Source organism: Heterodontus francisci, chromosome 44 (assembly GCF_036365525.1).
Source record: "Heterodontus francisci isolate sHetFra1 chromosome 44, sHetFra1.hap1, whole genome shotgun sequence".
In the NCBI taxonomy this organism is placed as follows: domain Eukaryota; kingdom Metazoa; phylum Chordata; class Chondrichthyes; order Heterodontiformes; family Heterodontidae; genus Heterodontus; species Heterodontus francisci.
Genome location: NC_090414.1, coordinates 26198738 through 26212404, shown reverse-complemented (window position 1 = coordinate 26212404; position 13667 = coordinate 26198738). Strand labels below are relative to the sequence as shown.

The following is a 13667-nucleotide window of genomic DNA, read 5'->3' as shown; positions in this document are numbered from 1 at the left end:
GCCCCTCCGGCAGCGCGGCCCTCCCTCGGTGCTGCCCCTCCGGCAGCGCGGCCCTCCCTCGGTGCTGCCCCTCCGGCAGCGCGGCCCTCCCTCGCCGCTGCCGCTCCGGCAGCGCGGCCCTCCCTCGCCGCTGCCCCTCCGGCAGCGCGGCCCTCCCTCGCCGCTGCCCCTCCGGCAGCGCGGCCCTCCCTCGCCGCTGCCCCTCCGGCAGCGCGGCCCTCCCTCGCCGCTGCCGCTCCGGCAGCGCGGCCCTCCCTCGCCGCTGCCGCTCCGGCAGCGCGGCCCTCCCTCGCCGCTGCCGCTCCGGCAGCGCGGCCCTCCCTCGCCGCTGCCGCTCCGGCAGCGCGGCCCTCCCTCGCCGCTGCCGCTCCGGCAGCGCGGCCCTCCCTCGCCGCTGCCGCTCCGGCAGCGCGGCCCTCCCTCGCCGCTGCCGCTCCGGCAGCGCGGCCCTCCCTCGCCGCTGCCGCTCCGGCAGCGCGGCCCTCCCTCGCCGCTGCCGCTCCGGCAGCGCGGCCCTCCCTCGCCGCTGCCGCTCCGGCAGCGCGGCCCTCCCTCGCCGCTGCCTCTCCGGCAGCGCGGCCCTCCCTCGCCGCTGCCGCTCCGGCAGCGCGGCCCTCCCTCGCCGCTGCCGCTCCGGCAGCGCGGCCCTCCCTCGCCGCTGCCGCTCCGGCAGCGCGGCCCTCCCTCGCCGCTGCCGCTCCGGCAGCGCGGCCCTCCCTCGCCGCTGCCGCTCCGGCAGCGCGGCCCCCCCTCGCCGCTGCCGCTCCGGCAGCGCGGCCCCCCCTCGCCGCTGCCGCTCCGGCAGCGCGGCCCCCCCTCGCCGCTGCCGCTCCGGCAGCGCGGCCCCCCCGGATGCTGCCCCTCCGACAGTGTTGACCTACCACTGAGCCATTCTGACACCTGTGAAAACATAGTTCAGCAAGTCTTGGTGCCTTCAGGTAAGGAGAGATTATCGGTTGCAGAACAGGGGAGTCTGATTGAAAAAGTTCTGATTCAGCGGTTCCTGCATCAAAATGAATGATCGCCTGGGACCTCGAATCAGGAATGATAACACAGAAGGAGCCCATTGAGCTGTCTACATAGTCCCATCCCCCTGCTTGTTCCTCATACTTTGTAACATTTTTATTTTCTTTCCTTTTCAAAGCTATTACGGATTCTGCTTCCCTCATCGTTTCGGCCCAGTTATTCTTTGTTCTAACAACACCGAGTTTACAACACAACAGGCTATTTGACTCAACTGATCTATGCTGCTGTTAGTGCTCCACACGAACCTCCTCTTGCCCTATCAGCATAACCTTCTATTCCTTTCTCCTGACCTTGACGTCCTCTGTGTAGGACACGCAGCCTGGACATGATATTCTGACTGCAACCTAACTAATCGTTTGCACAGATAGATCGCTCTTGCAACTTGTCCTCCCACTTTAAAGATTTGTCCAGCTGAATCATTATCTCTCTGCTCCTCTACTCCCTTCCAAGCTGTATTATTTAATGTGTCGCTCTTCTCATTTTTAAAAATTTCTTTCATGGGACATGGGCATCGCTGGCAAGGCCAGCATTTGTTGCCCATCACTAATTGCTTTTGACAACTGAGTGGCTTGCTAGGCCATTTCAGAGGGCAGTTCCTGTGGGTCTAGAGTCACATGTAGGCCAGACCAGGGAAGGATGGCAGATTTCCTTCTCTAAAAGGACATTAGTGAGGCAGATGGGTTTTTATGACAATCGATAGTTTTATGACACCATTACTGAAACTAGCTTTCAATTCCAGATTTTTTAAAATTAATTAAATTTATTAATTAATTGAATTTTTTTAATTCCACCAGCTGCCATGGTAGAATTTGAGACCATGTCCCCAGAGCATTAGTCTGGGCTTCTGGATTACTAGTTCAGTGCCATTACCACTATGTCACCATCTCCTCCAAAATGTATTATTCTGCATTAAATTTTTTCAGATATCTATCTGCCCATCTGTCTTTTCTAAAGTCCTAACATCTAACCACACTTCCTATTTGTGTCATATGCAAATTTTATAGTGTCCCCCTATACCCTGGATTATTTCTATAAATATCAAGGAGAGCAATGATTCCACCACTCTTTGCATTGTTCCAGTCTCAAAAGCATCCATTAACCATTTAGTCAACTTGCTCTCCTGGGCAACCTCCCATCTTCCATCCTCTGTAAATTTTAGCTCATCCAAAACTCTGCTGCCCATATACTAACTTGTACCAATCCCATTCATTCATCATGCCTGTGCTCACAGCCTCATTTGTACCCCTCAGATTTAAAAGTCTTATCCTTGTGTTCATGCCCCTTCAAGGTCTCGCCCTTCCTTATCTCTGTAAACCCCTCCAGCTCTACTCTTGGTAATCTTTACATTCCTCCAACTCTGGACTCTTGTGCGGCCCTGATTTCCATTGCTCCACCATTGGTGGCCGTACCTAAACTCTCTGACTTACCCTCTAAACCTCTCCACCTCGCTCTCCTTTCAGATGCCCCTTAAAACCCACTTCTTGGACTAAGCTTTTGGTTGCTGTCCTCATATCATCTGTGGCTTGTTAAAAATTTGGCTGGTTATGCTCCTATGACGCAGCTTGGGATGTTTTACTGAATTAAAGGCACTATATAAATGCAGGTTGTCATCCTATCTGTCCTTAAATTGCCAATGCTTTCTAAGTGAATATCAATTTTATTCCATATTGAGGCCTCTGGAAGCTTATTCACCAGCGATGTTGGGCTGACTGGTCTACCAGCTTTGGGTATATGAGTTGCACATTTTTACTTGCTGAATGTTTCTTTGTGTGCTGTGTAAACAACAGAGGTGAGATAATTTTCTCTCTTTTTCTCTGCCTGACCCCTCTCTCCCTCTCAGGCAATCTCACTTTCTTCAAATAATCCATTTATTTTCTTGTTCTACAGCACGAAACCCAACCCTAATCAGATTATATGTGTTGGGTCAAAGGGGGGGATGATGAACGGAGCGACGGGATACCAGAAATCTGCTGCTGGCCTGACCTGCGAGAGCTGTCACAGTAAGTGGAGACAAACTGCTGTCTGTTTCAGCATGGCTGGCGTTCACATGCAATCTGGTGTTGAGCAGGATCACAACCAGGCCAGAACTTCTGCATTTTTAATCCATTTAAAGCTGGTGCAGGAGCAGAGAGGCTTGGGGGTTCACATGCACAAATCTTTGAAGGCAGTGGGACAAGTTGATGAGGCTGTTTTTTTGTCCCCTAATTCTAGACACCGCACTTTAGGAAAGATGTCGAGGCCTTGGAGATGGTGAGGAGGAGATTTACTGGAATGGTCCCAGGAATGAGGGACTTCAGTTAATATGGAGAGACTGGAGAAGCTGGGATTGTTCTCCTTAGAACAGAGAAGGTTAAGGGGCGATTTAATCGAGATGTTCAAAATTAAGAAGGGTTCCGATAAGAGTAAATGAAGAGAAACTGTTTCCAGTGGCAGGAGGGTCGGTAACCAGAGAGAGACAGATTGAAGAGAATTGGTAAAACAAGCCAGAGGAGAGATGAGAATTTTTTAATGCAGCAAGTTGTTGTGATCTGATAGGGCGGTGGAAGCAGATTCAATAGTAACTTTCAAAAGGGAATTGGATAAATACTAGGGAAAACATTTGCAGGGGGATGTATGGGGAAGGAGCAGGGGATGTGGGTCCAATTGGATAGCACTTTCAAAGAACCAGCACAGGCTTAACACGATTAATCTGTATTACTGAACTCTGTGACTGACTTGCTAAATTGGAAACTATAATTTACCGTATTTACCTGCATATGGCCTGCAATGTAATCTTGTACATGGAGAACACCCCTGAGCTTCTCTTGACAATTATCAACATGTGACCTATATTCAAGCAACTATAGTAGACAAGGTTCAGCAAGAGCTGGGACTAGTATTTATTTATCGGACTAGGAACATCTTGTTCTAAAAAAGCGGGGAGTCTCTGGGATTATGTCTTATAATTTCACTTGGTATTCAGTGAATGCATATGTGCTGCAGGATGCCATGTTGAGTGTTGCAGTTGAAGGATGTTGGGTCCTTACTCTGTGCCCATCCCAGCCTCTGCTTCCCTGGCTTAGGTGAGGGAGCAGGAAAGAGCCAGGCTTCCCCACTCCTGATCTGCTGTCTAGTCATTGTAAAATCTGAATGTTGGGTGAACATGGGGTGGCGGGGAGGAGGATCCCAGTGCTGTTGTAATGCTACCTGTGGTCAAATAGCTCCAGACACTTACTAGTTAGACTCCCCTAGGAAGATTGCAGAGAACTCTATCATGGTGAGCTTGGTACCTATTTAAAGAGGGCAGAGGAGTGGAAAATGTTGTGGTTGATTAATGCACAAAGCCATTGTTTTCTTGGTTGCCAAAATACTAACCCCCGTTGAACTGCTCTGTTCCTCCAGCCACGCAATCTCTACAGTGGTATGCCTGGGGTCCTCCCAATATGCAGTGTAGGCTTTGCGCTTCCTGTTGGATCTACTGGAAGAAGTACGGTGGCCTAAAGACACCAACAGCACTGGACGGGGAAAAGTCACGACCACCTTCAGTAAGACTGCAACGAAATTTCTACCACTTTTTTTCCAGAATAAAATTCAGCTGTTTCTTTTCCTTTGTACTGAGTAACGGGCATGCGGTCGGTTAATACTTTAACTACCAATTGATCTTCCATGATATTGCTAATTGGTAAGAACTTTCTCCCTGTAACTGCCTTTCTGCTTATCTTTCACTTTTTTTTTGACTCCTCTCTTTTTGCCTTGCACGCTTTCTGTCTCTCTTTCTCCTCTATCATTCTGATTGCCTCATGCTCTGTTTTTGTCTTTCTCTTTCTCCTCTCTAGCTATCTTTCTGACTCTCCAGCTGTCTCTGCCTCTCTCTCGCTCTCTCTCGCTCTCTCTCGCTCTCTCTCGCTCTCTCTCGCTCTCTCTCGCTCTCTCTCGCTCTCTCTCGCTCTCTCTCGCTCTCTCTCGCTCTCTCTCGCTCTCTCTCGCTCTCTCTCGCTCTCTCTCGCTCTCGCTCTCTCTCTCGCTTTCTCTCTCTCTCTCTCTCGCTCTCGCTCTCGCTTTCTCTCTCTCTCTCCCTCTCGCTTTCTGGAGTGTGCACTCTCACTCCTCCGGAAAGCTGGGAAGAAAGAGAAAAGGAGAAAAGAAAATCTGGAAATGCAGATCAGTCCACACCTGACTAAAAGAAGACTGAAGTTACTTTCTGGTGAAGGTGCATCCCTAAACCGTTAAACTCTTTCAGATACAGAGCATCCTGCTGTACACTTCTGGCATTTCATTTTAGATTTCCAGTGCTTGAAATTTTTTCTCTTTATCTTCCTTGTGTGTTTTTTTTGTCATTATCTTAAAGCTCATTCCCTGAATTGCAGCCTTTCAAACTCTCCATGCTTTTTGTTTTGTTTTTAGGAGCCAAGGTCAAAGGGGCCGTTTGGCCGCCAGGATCCTCAGGGTTTGCTGTCGTATAACAGCTCCAAACTCCTAGCCAAAAACCGGCAGACGTTCCTCCTTCAGACAACCAAGCTGACTCGCATTGCTCGGCGGCTCTGCGATGACATCCTGCGACCGCGGAGGGCGGCGAGACGCCCGTATATCCCCGTTAACATTGGCGCCATCAAAACAGAGTGTAAGCAGGTCTCGCCTTTCAAGGGGTAGACAGGCTTCACCCACTTTAGATAAAAGATGTCCCTTCATTCGCAAAATTTCTTGCCATTGATTTCAGTAGTAACTTAATGAGGCTGAGCAGGCTGGGGCCCTTTTCTCTAGAAAAGGAAAGGCTGAAGGGGAACCTAATCGAGGTCTTTAAAATTGAAAGGGTCAAAGTAGAGAAGATGTTTCCACTTGTGGGGAAAACTAAAACTAGTGACCATAAATATAAGATAGTCACTAATAAATCCAATAGGGAATGCAGGAGAAACATTTTTCTTTTACCCAGAGCATGTTCCTATTTGAGGCATGAAAATTCTGTCCTTTCTGTAAGACAGCCTTGAATGAAAAATGATTGATTTGATTTAACATGCCCACACCACTGTGTACGCTGTAATCAAGTAATTCACCCTGACCCAGGAGCTTTGGTGAGAGAGTTAGGGGTACTTGAATCACAAGCTTTCACGGGAGAATTAGGATATTGTAGGGACAAGCTTTGGTGAGAGAGTTAGTGTACTGGAGGAATAAGAACAGGACGTAGCCATTCAGTCCCTCGAGCCTGTTCGGCCATTCGATTTGATCACAGCTGATCTGCAACTCAACTCCATATAACTGCATTTGTTCCATGCCCCTTGATATATAACAAAAAAATCTATCAACTCTAGAAGCCGTGATTCCTTTCTACCCACTCCCCCCTCTCCCCCCCCCACCCCCCACCCCTCTCCACCACCTCTCCAAACACCACCACCACCGTTGCTGAGATTTGACCCTGGTTCTGTTTTCCCCGCAGGCGCTGTCAGACTTCCAAAGGCAGCAACAAAACCACTCAGGATCCGGCCTGCTGCACGGCCAACGTTAGCTAATATCATGAAGGAGTTGGGGGAGTTAGGTAAGTCGCAAAGAAAAGTTTGAACCATGAGGTTCGGAACTTCCTCATCCCTTTTTATTTTCTCATCCTCTCGCCATTCTGGGACAGTGCACTTCCTGACCTTGTCTTTGAGTTATGGGATTTGTGAGCTCAAGCCTAGCTCCTGTCTTTGATCATATATTTTTATTTATTTAGAGATACAGCACTGAAACAGGCCCTTCGGCCCACCGAGTCTGTGCCGACCATCAACCACCCATTTATACTAATCCTACATAATCCCATTCCCCTCTCACATCCCCACCTTCCCTCAATTCCCCTACCACCTACCTATACTAGGGGCAATTTACAATGGCCAATTTACCTATCAACCTTCAAGTCTTTGGCTGTGGGAGGAAACCGGAGCACCCGGTGAAAACCCACGCGGTCATAGGGAGAACTTGCAAACTCCGCACAGGCAGTACCCAGAATTGAACCCGGGTCACTAGAGCTGTGAGGCTGTGGTGTTAACCACTGCGCCACTGTGCCGCCCGATATTAATCTAGGCCCCAAAGTCCCAGTGCACTCAGCGGAGTGCTACATTATTGGAGGTGTTGTCTATGACAATTAAATGAAGTATTTTTTCATTCAGTGGCTAACCCTTTAAATCCAGTCATATTAATAAGTAATTTAGGAGGAAAAAAGGAAGCAGGTTCAGATTCTGTACCAATAGGACTGCAAATTTCATCAGTTACTTGCTGGAGAGAGGAATCATTCAAACTGAAGCAGTACTGTGTGATGGTTTAAGTTTGTACAGGACTAACCCCTTGTATTGAATTTACATGGTCGGACATTCAAAAATCCAGAAAGATTCAGTAATATTCTGGGATATAAAAATGCAGATTTTGTTCTGAATGTTGGAATCGGTTTAAAATCGTTTGGAAAAGGGTAAGTGTGGTTCAATGTTAAAGGAGCAAAAACAAGTGGTCTTTACTTAAAAGCTATTTGTAAAGTGTTAGTTTAGTTATGCAGTGCAGCACTGAGGGAGCGCAGCTCTTTCTCAGTGGCAGCACTGAGACAATGTTACACAGTCAGAGGGTCAGTACTGAGGGAGTGCTGTGCAGTTGGAGGGGCAGTACTTAGGGAGTGCTGCACTGTCAGGGAGAAGACAGGACTGAGGGCAGCTGCACTATTGGAGGGTCGGTACTGAGAGGAGTGCTGTATGTTGGGGGTGGGGGGGGGGGGGGTGGTGCAGTGGGTGCAGTACCGAGGGAGCACCACTCATCAGGGGGTTCTGTCTTTTGGGTGAGGCATTAAGCCAAGGCCCCATCTGCTCCCTCGAGGTGGATGTACAAGATCCCACAGCCACTATTGGAAGAAGAGCAGGGGAGTTCTCCTGGTGTTCTGTCCCTGAACCAACGCTGCCCAAAAATAATGATGATTTAGTTGCAATTAATTTGTGCACAAAACGCTGTGACGCGTTCCCACATAGCCGCAGTAATGAATCGGATGTATGTATAAATGCAGGGTTTTTCCTCCTTCGAAGTATTTCACGCTGAGTATGTTTGATTTGCAGCTGCACGTGGTCCATTGAAGCCTAGGATTCTGAAAGGTAGTGAGACAAACAGAACCATCCTAAATATCAACCGTGGGGTGCTGTCTCTGCTAGGAAAACGCACCTTCAGCAAACAAAACGGGGTTGAAGGTAAGTTGCAAACTTGTGGCAACGACTCGTGAAGTGTTTGCAGGCGAGCTCGCCAAAGGTCAGGATTCTGTTGGAGTCATCATGGACTCGGCTCCTGTCTGACCTAATGAAATTGTTGTTGCTATGTAGTAGTGTTGGAAAGGATGGGTTTGTTAACCTCTCCAAACAAAAAGGTTTGTAAACATTGAATATTAGGTGTCACAGATTTATTAAGTTTGCAGTACTTAAGGTAATACTAATGTTGTGACCTGTGGAGAAGTAGGACGAGAATAAACAGTGCACTCCTCCCACCTCGGTCGTAACATATTAATATTTTAATACCGAGGGGGGAGGAGTGCACTGTTCATTCTAGTCCCACTCTCCACAGGTCACAACATATCTCAAAATGTTTCCACTTACTATACAGTCAATTATCTGCTCTGTTTTTCCCAGAATAGAACACACTAATCAGGTTTCTTTAATGAACAACAAAATTATCAATTTATTATAAAATAAGTCTTAACTAGTAATGAAATCAAGCATAAACACACAGATTTAAATTTTAAAGTGCCCTTTTTACCTTCATCCCTTCACGTACACTCACGCACACAAACACACATATACACCGGTTAACCAAGAAAATAAAAGGGATTTTAAAAATAAATTCAGAGCTCTGTTACAGACAAGAAAAAACACAGGCAGATTTACTTGCTCATTTTGAAGAAAACAGCAGAGGAGATATGTTGTTCCAAAACTGGCATACAGTCTAACTGCTGAGTACACGTAGACAGGTCACTGAGATCTTTTAGAACAGTTTTCAAGCGGCGTTGAGAAATAATTTTAACAGGCTTTCTTCAAAGACAGGAAACGAGATGAATTAACACAGTGGACTTCTCTGGGTCTTTAGAGAGTTTCTGGAAAGTGAGCTGAGTTGTAGCCCTCTCTCCTTCCTTGACTCTTCAGCAGCAGACTTGAATTTAGCTCACTCCAGAAGGTAAAACACACACTGACACCCAACCAAAAAGCTTGTGAGTTTTCTGCCCATCCCAGATGCTCTCTGCCGTGGCTGGGTTTGTCCAATCAAGGGTCGCTTGTAACTTGTCTGCCCCTGTTACCAGAGTTTCTGTTCTATCTTTAACTTGAAACATGTGACAACCATGTAACATTGTTGCCAAACTGGCTCCCTTGATGACTCTCGAAAAAAAACTGGTCCAACATTTATTCAGTTTGACTATGAATTCCTTTAAACATATTTTAACAAAAAAAGAGAATCACTTTATAACACTTGCAACAGAGCTTGTGTGTTTCTGAAGACTCAAAGATTGTTGCATATCTGAGCTCAATATTTTAGTGTTTTGCCAATCCAACATATGTGTTCCAACACTCATCGTTTACACCTTTTTGCCAAAGGTTAGAATGCCAGGAGAGATTATACAAACTCGGGCTACATTCCATGGAGTTCAGAAGGTTAAGGAGTGATTGAATCAAAGTTTTGAAGATATTAAGAAGAACAGATAGGGTAGATAGAGAGAAACTATTTCTGCCAGTAGAGAGCCTAGGACCAGCAGACATGGTCTAAAAATTAGAGTCAGACCTTTCAGGAGTGAAATGAGGAAACAATTCTACACACAAAGGGTGGTAGAAGTTTGGAACTCTCTTCCACAAATGGCAATTGATGCTAGATCATTTTAAATCTGAAATTGTTTAGATTTTAGTTAACCAAATGTGGTGAAGGATATAGGGCAAAGACGGGTATGTGGAGTTAGGTCACAGATCAGCCATGATCTCATTGAAGAGTGGAACAAGCTCGAGTGGCTTAGTTTTTATGTTTCTTTCCTCGTGCCAATCTCCGCAATCCTGAATTACATAATACAACTTCATATATCGAGAATTTTAAGAAGCCTGTCCTTTATCAATAAGTTCACTTTTAATGAGTTATTTTCCATAGACTGGTACAACTCCCTGATTTTGTTATCCTGTCAATAGTTTCACTCTAGTTACATATAATTGCTATTCCACCAAGTGAAGCCACTAATTTTTTTTTTTATTTAGAGATACAGCACTGAAACAGGCCCTTCGGCCCACCGAGTCTGTGCCGACCAACAACCACCCATTTATGCTAACCCTACAGTAATCCCATATTCCCTCCCTACACTAGGGGCAATTTATAACAGCCAATTTACCTATCACCTGCAAGTCTTTGGCATGTGGGAGGAAACCAGAGCACCCGGAGAAAACCCACGCAGACACAGGGAGAACTTGCAAACTCCACACAGGCAGTACCCAGAATCGAACCTGGGTCCCTGGAGCTGTGAGGCTGCAGTGCTAACCGCTGCACCACTGTATCATTAAATCTGTATCATTCCATACCAATCCCCTGCTTCTAAAAAAAAAATGTTTCCTTTTGCAGAACTTCTCAACTGGTTAAAGCTCTCTGCAATATATGGATCAGTGTGCACTGGAATATCATTTAATTAAACTGACCATTGCTTTTAAGGTCAGTCTTAATTCAACAGCTCAGTGGTCACTGCATCGAAATTGACTTGTACTTCCTTAACGGCAAAAACTAAAGGTTACTATTATCATGCAGAGAGAAATCGATAGCAGTATAACATTAGCAGACTTCAGGGCTGTCTGTTTTACCCTTCCCTTATCGTATTTTAACAGTAGTAAGGCAGAATATCCTGCAGTGCTAGGATTGGAACACAAATCTCTCTCTCTCTCTGTCTGTATGTCTCTGTCTCTCTCTCTCCATCTAAACAAAAGAGATGGCAACCTGAACTGCCTGATTACAGATACTTATTTTTAAGTGACTGCACAGCCTCTGGTTTGTGCCGCTTGGAGTGAGAGTTGGTTCATTGTCCGTTGTGTCCAGGTTTGTGCATGAGGCAGCGACAAAGAAAATAACCAGGATGCTGAGGTATACGCACAAGTCAAATTGCTGGAAACCTTATGGGAGTCGTGCAGTGCCCTGGTTGGCGGCAACTCTGGTGGCAGCGATGTAAGGGTAGGATCTAAACTCTAGAGGCAGTACAGAACAGAACCGCTGGCCTCCTTGGGGTTTGAGCCCTGCGCAAACTCGTATCCTCCTGTTGATCCTCCAAACTTTGGGGCCTCCGATCCAGGCCGTAAGTGCAGGGATTGATTGGTGTGCGTGGTTTAATCAGGGCCCCTCAGTTAAATCGAGCACTTGAAACAAATTGCATGCTTTGATTCCCCAAACAGAAAGGGACTCACCAGCATTGTCTTGTTGGAGAGATCTCACCTCACCTTCCATACAATTTTTAAATGTGTCTTTTAGCGGGTTGGACTGAGGAGGGTGTCAAAGGTGGATTTGAGGGAATGATAAGAGGATCTTTTAATCTGTTTACCTTTCTTAGTAATTTGCTTTGTTTTTTTGCTTAAGTGCTAACATTTCTTTTCCCATTTTTCCCTGCTTTTCAGGAGCCCCAAGTCCCATTCATATAAGGCAGATGGTAAGTGTTGGACGACTGTCAGCATAACTTTGTGCAATGTGTTACATAGAAACATGGAAAATAGCAGCAGGAGTAGGCCATTCGGCCCTTCGAGCCTGCTCTGCCATTCATTATGATCATGGCTGATCATCCAACTCAGTAACCTGTTCCTGCTTTCGCCCCATACCCTTTGATCCCTTTAGACCCAAGAGCTATATCTAACTCCTTCTTGAAAACATACAATGTTTTGGCCTCAACTGCTTTCTGTGGTAACGAATTCCACAGGTTCACCACTCTCTGGGTGAAGAAATTTCTCCTCATCTCAGTCCTGAAAGGTTTACCCCGTATCCTTAGACTATGACCCCTGGTTCTGGACTCCCCCACCATCGGGAATATCCTTCCTGCATCTACCCGGTCAAGTCCTGTTAGAATTTTATAGGTTTCTATGAGATCCCCCCTCACTCTCCTGAACTCCAGCGAATATAATCCTAACCAACTCGATCTCTCCTCATACGTCAGTCCCACAATCCCAGGAATCAGTCTGGTAAACCTTCGCTGCACTCCCTCTATAGCAAGAACATCCTTCCTCAGATAAGGAGACCAAAACTGCACACAATATTCCAGGTGTGGCCTCACCAAGGCCCTGTATAATTGCAGCAAGACACCCCTGCTCCTGTACTCGAATCCTCTCGCTATGAAGGCCAACATAACATTTGCCTTTTTTACCACCTGTTGGACCTGCATTGTTACCTTCAGTGACTGGTGTACGAGAACACCCAGATCTCACTACATATTCCCCTCTCTGTTTATAGCTGTTCAGATAATCTGCCTTCCTGTTTTTGCTACCAAAATGGATAACCTCACATTTGTCCACATTATACTGCATCTGCCATGCATTAGCCCACTCACTCAACTTGTCCACATCACCCTGAAGCCTCTCTGTATCCTCCTCACAACTCACCCTCCCACCCAGTTTTGTGTCATCTGCAAATTTGGAGATATTACGTTTAGTTCCCTCAGCTAAATCATTAATATATATTGTGAATAGCTGGGGTCCTAGCACCGATCTCTGCGGAACCCCACTAGTCACTGCCTGCCATTCGGAAAAAGACCCATTTATCCCTACTCTTTGTTTACTGTCCGCCAACCAATTTTCTATCCATCGCAATACACTCCCCCAATCCCATGCGCTTTAACATTACAAGCTAATCTCTTATGTGGGACTTTGTCAAAAGCCTTCTGAAAGTCCAAATCAACCACATCCACTGGCTCCCCCTCATCAACGCTACTAGTTGCATCCTCGAAGAATTCTAGTAGATTTGTCGAGCGTGATTTCCCTTTTGTAAATCCATGCTGACTCTACCCAATTCTACCACTGTTCTCTAAGTGCTCTGCTATAAAATCTTTGATAATGGACTCTAGAATTTTCCCCACTACCGACGTCAGGTTGACTGGTCTATAATTCCCTGCTTTCTCTCTCCCTCCCTTTTTAAATAGTGGGGTTACATTAGCTACCCTCCAATCTGTAGGAACTGTTCCAGAGTCTATAGAATCTTGGAAGATGACCACCAATGCATCCACTATTTCTAGGGCCACTTCCTTAAGTACTCTGGGAGATTTATCGGCCTTCAATCCCATCAATTTCTCCAACACCATTTCTCTACTAATACTGATTTCCTTCAGTTCCTCCCTCTCACTAAGCATTGTGTTCGCCAACATTTCTGGTATGATATTTGTATCCTCCTTTGTGAAGACAGAACCAAAGTATGCATTTAGTCGGTCAGCCATTTCTTTATTCCCCATAATAAATTCCCCTATTTCTGACTGTAAGAGACATAGATTTGTCTTCACCAATCTTTTTCTCTTCACATACCGATAGAAGCTTTTACAGTCAGTTTTTATGTTCCCCGCAAGCTTGTTCTCGTACTCTATTTTCTTAATCAATCCCTTGGTCCTCCTTTGCTGAATTCTAACCTGCTCCCAATCCTCAGGTCTGTTGTTTTTTCTAGCAAACTTATATGCCTCTTCCTTGGATCTA

General features: G+C 46.4%; 1 protein-coding gene across 4 annotated transcripts in view; it reads left to right on the top strand.

The window, feature by feature from the left end:
- mta2 (metastasis associated 1 family, member 2) overlaps positions 1-13667 on the top strand; it is a 93737-nt gene that overhangs the window by 58552 nt on the left and 21518 nt on the right. For all 4 annotated transcript variants that reach the window (XM_068021528.1, XM_068021529.1, XM_068021527.1 and 1 more), the window contains 6 exons: positions 2914-3026; positions 4408-4550; positions 5410-5626; positions 6437-6535; positions 8067-8195; positions 11619-11650. In XM_068021528.1, coding sequence (XP_067877629.1) covers positions 2914-3026; positions 4408-4550; positions 5410-5626; positions 6437-6535; positions 8067-8195; positions 11619-11650 — 733 coding nt within the window. The remainder of the gene's footprint in view (positions 1-2913; positions 3027-4407; positions 4551-5409; positions 5627-6436; positions 6536-8066; positions 8196-11618; positions 11651-13667) is intronic.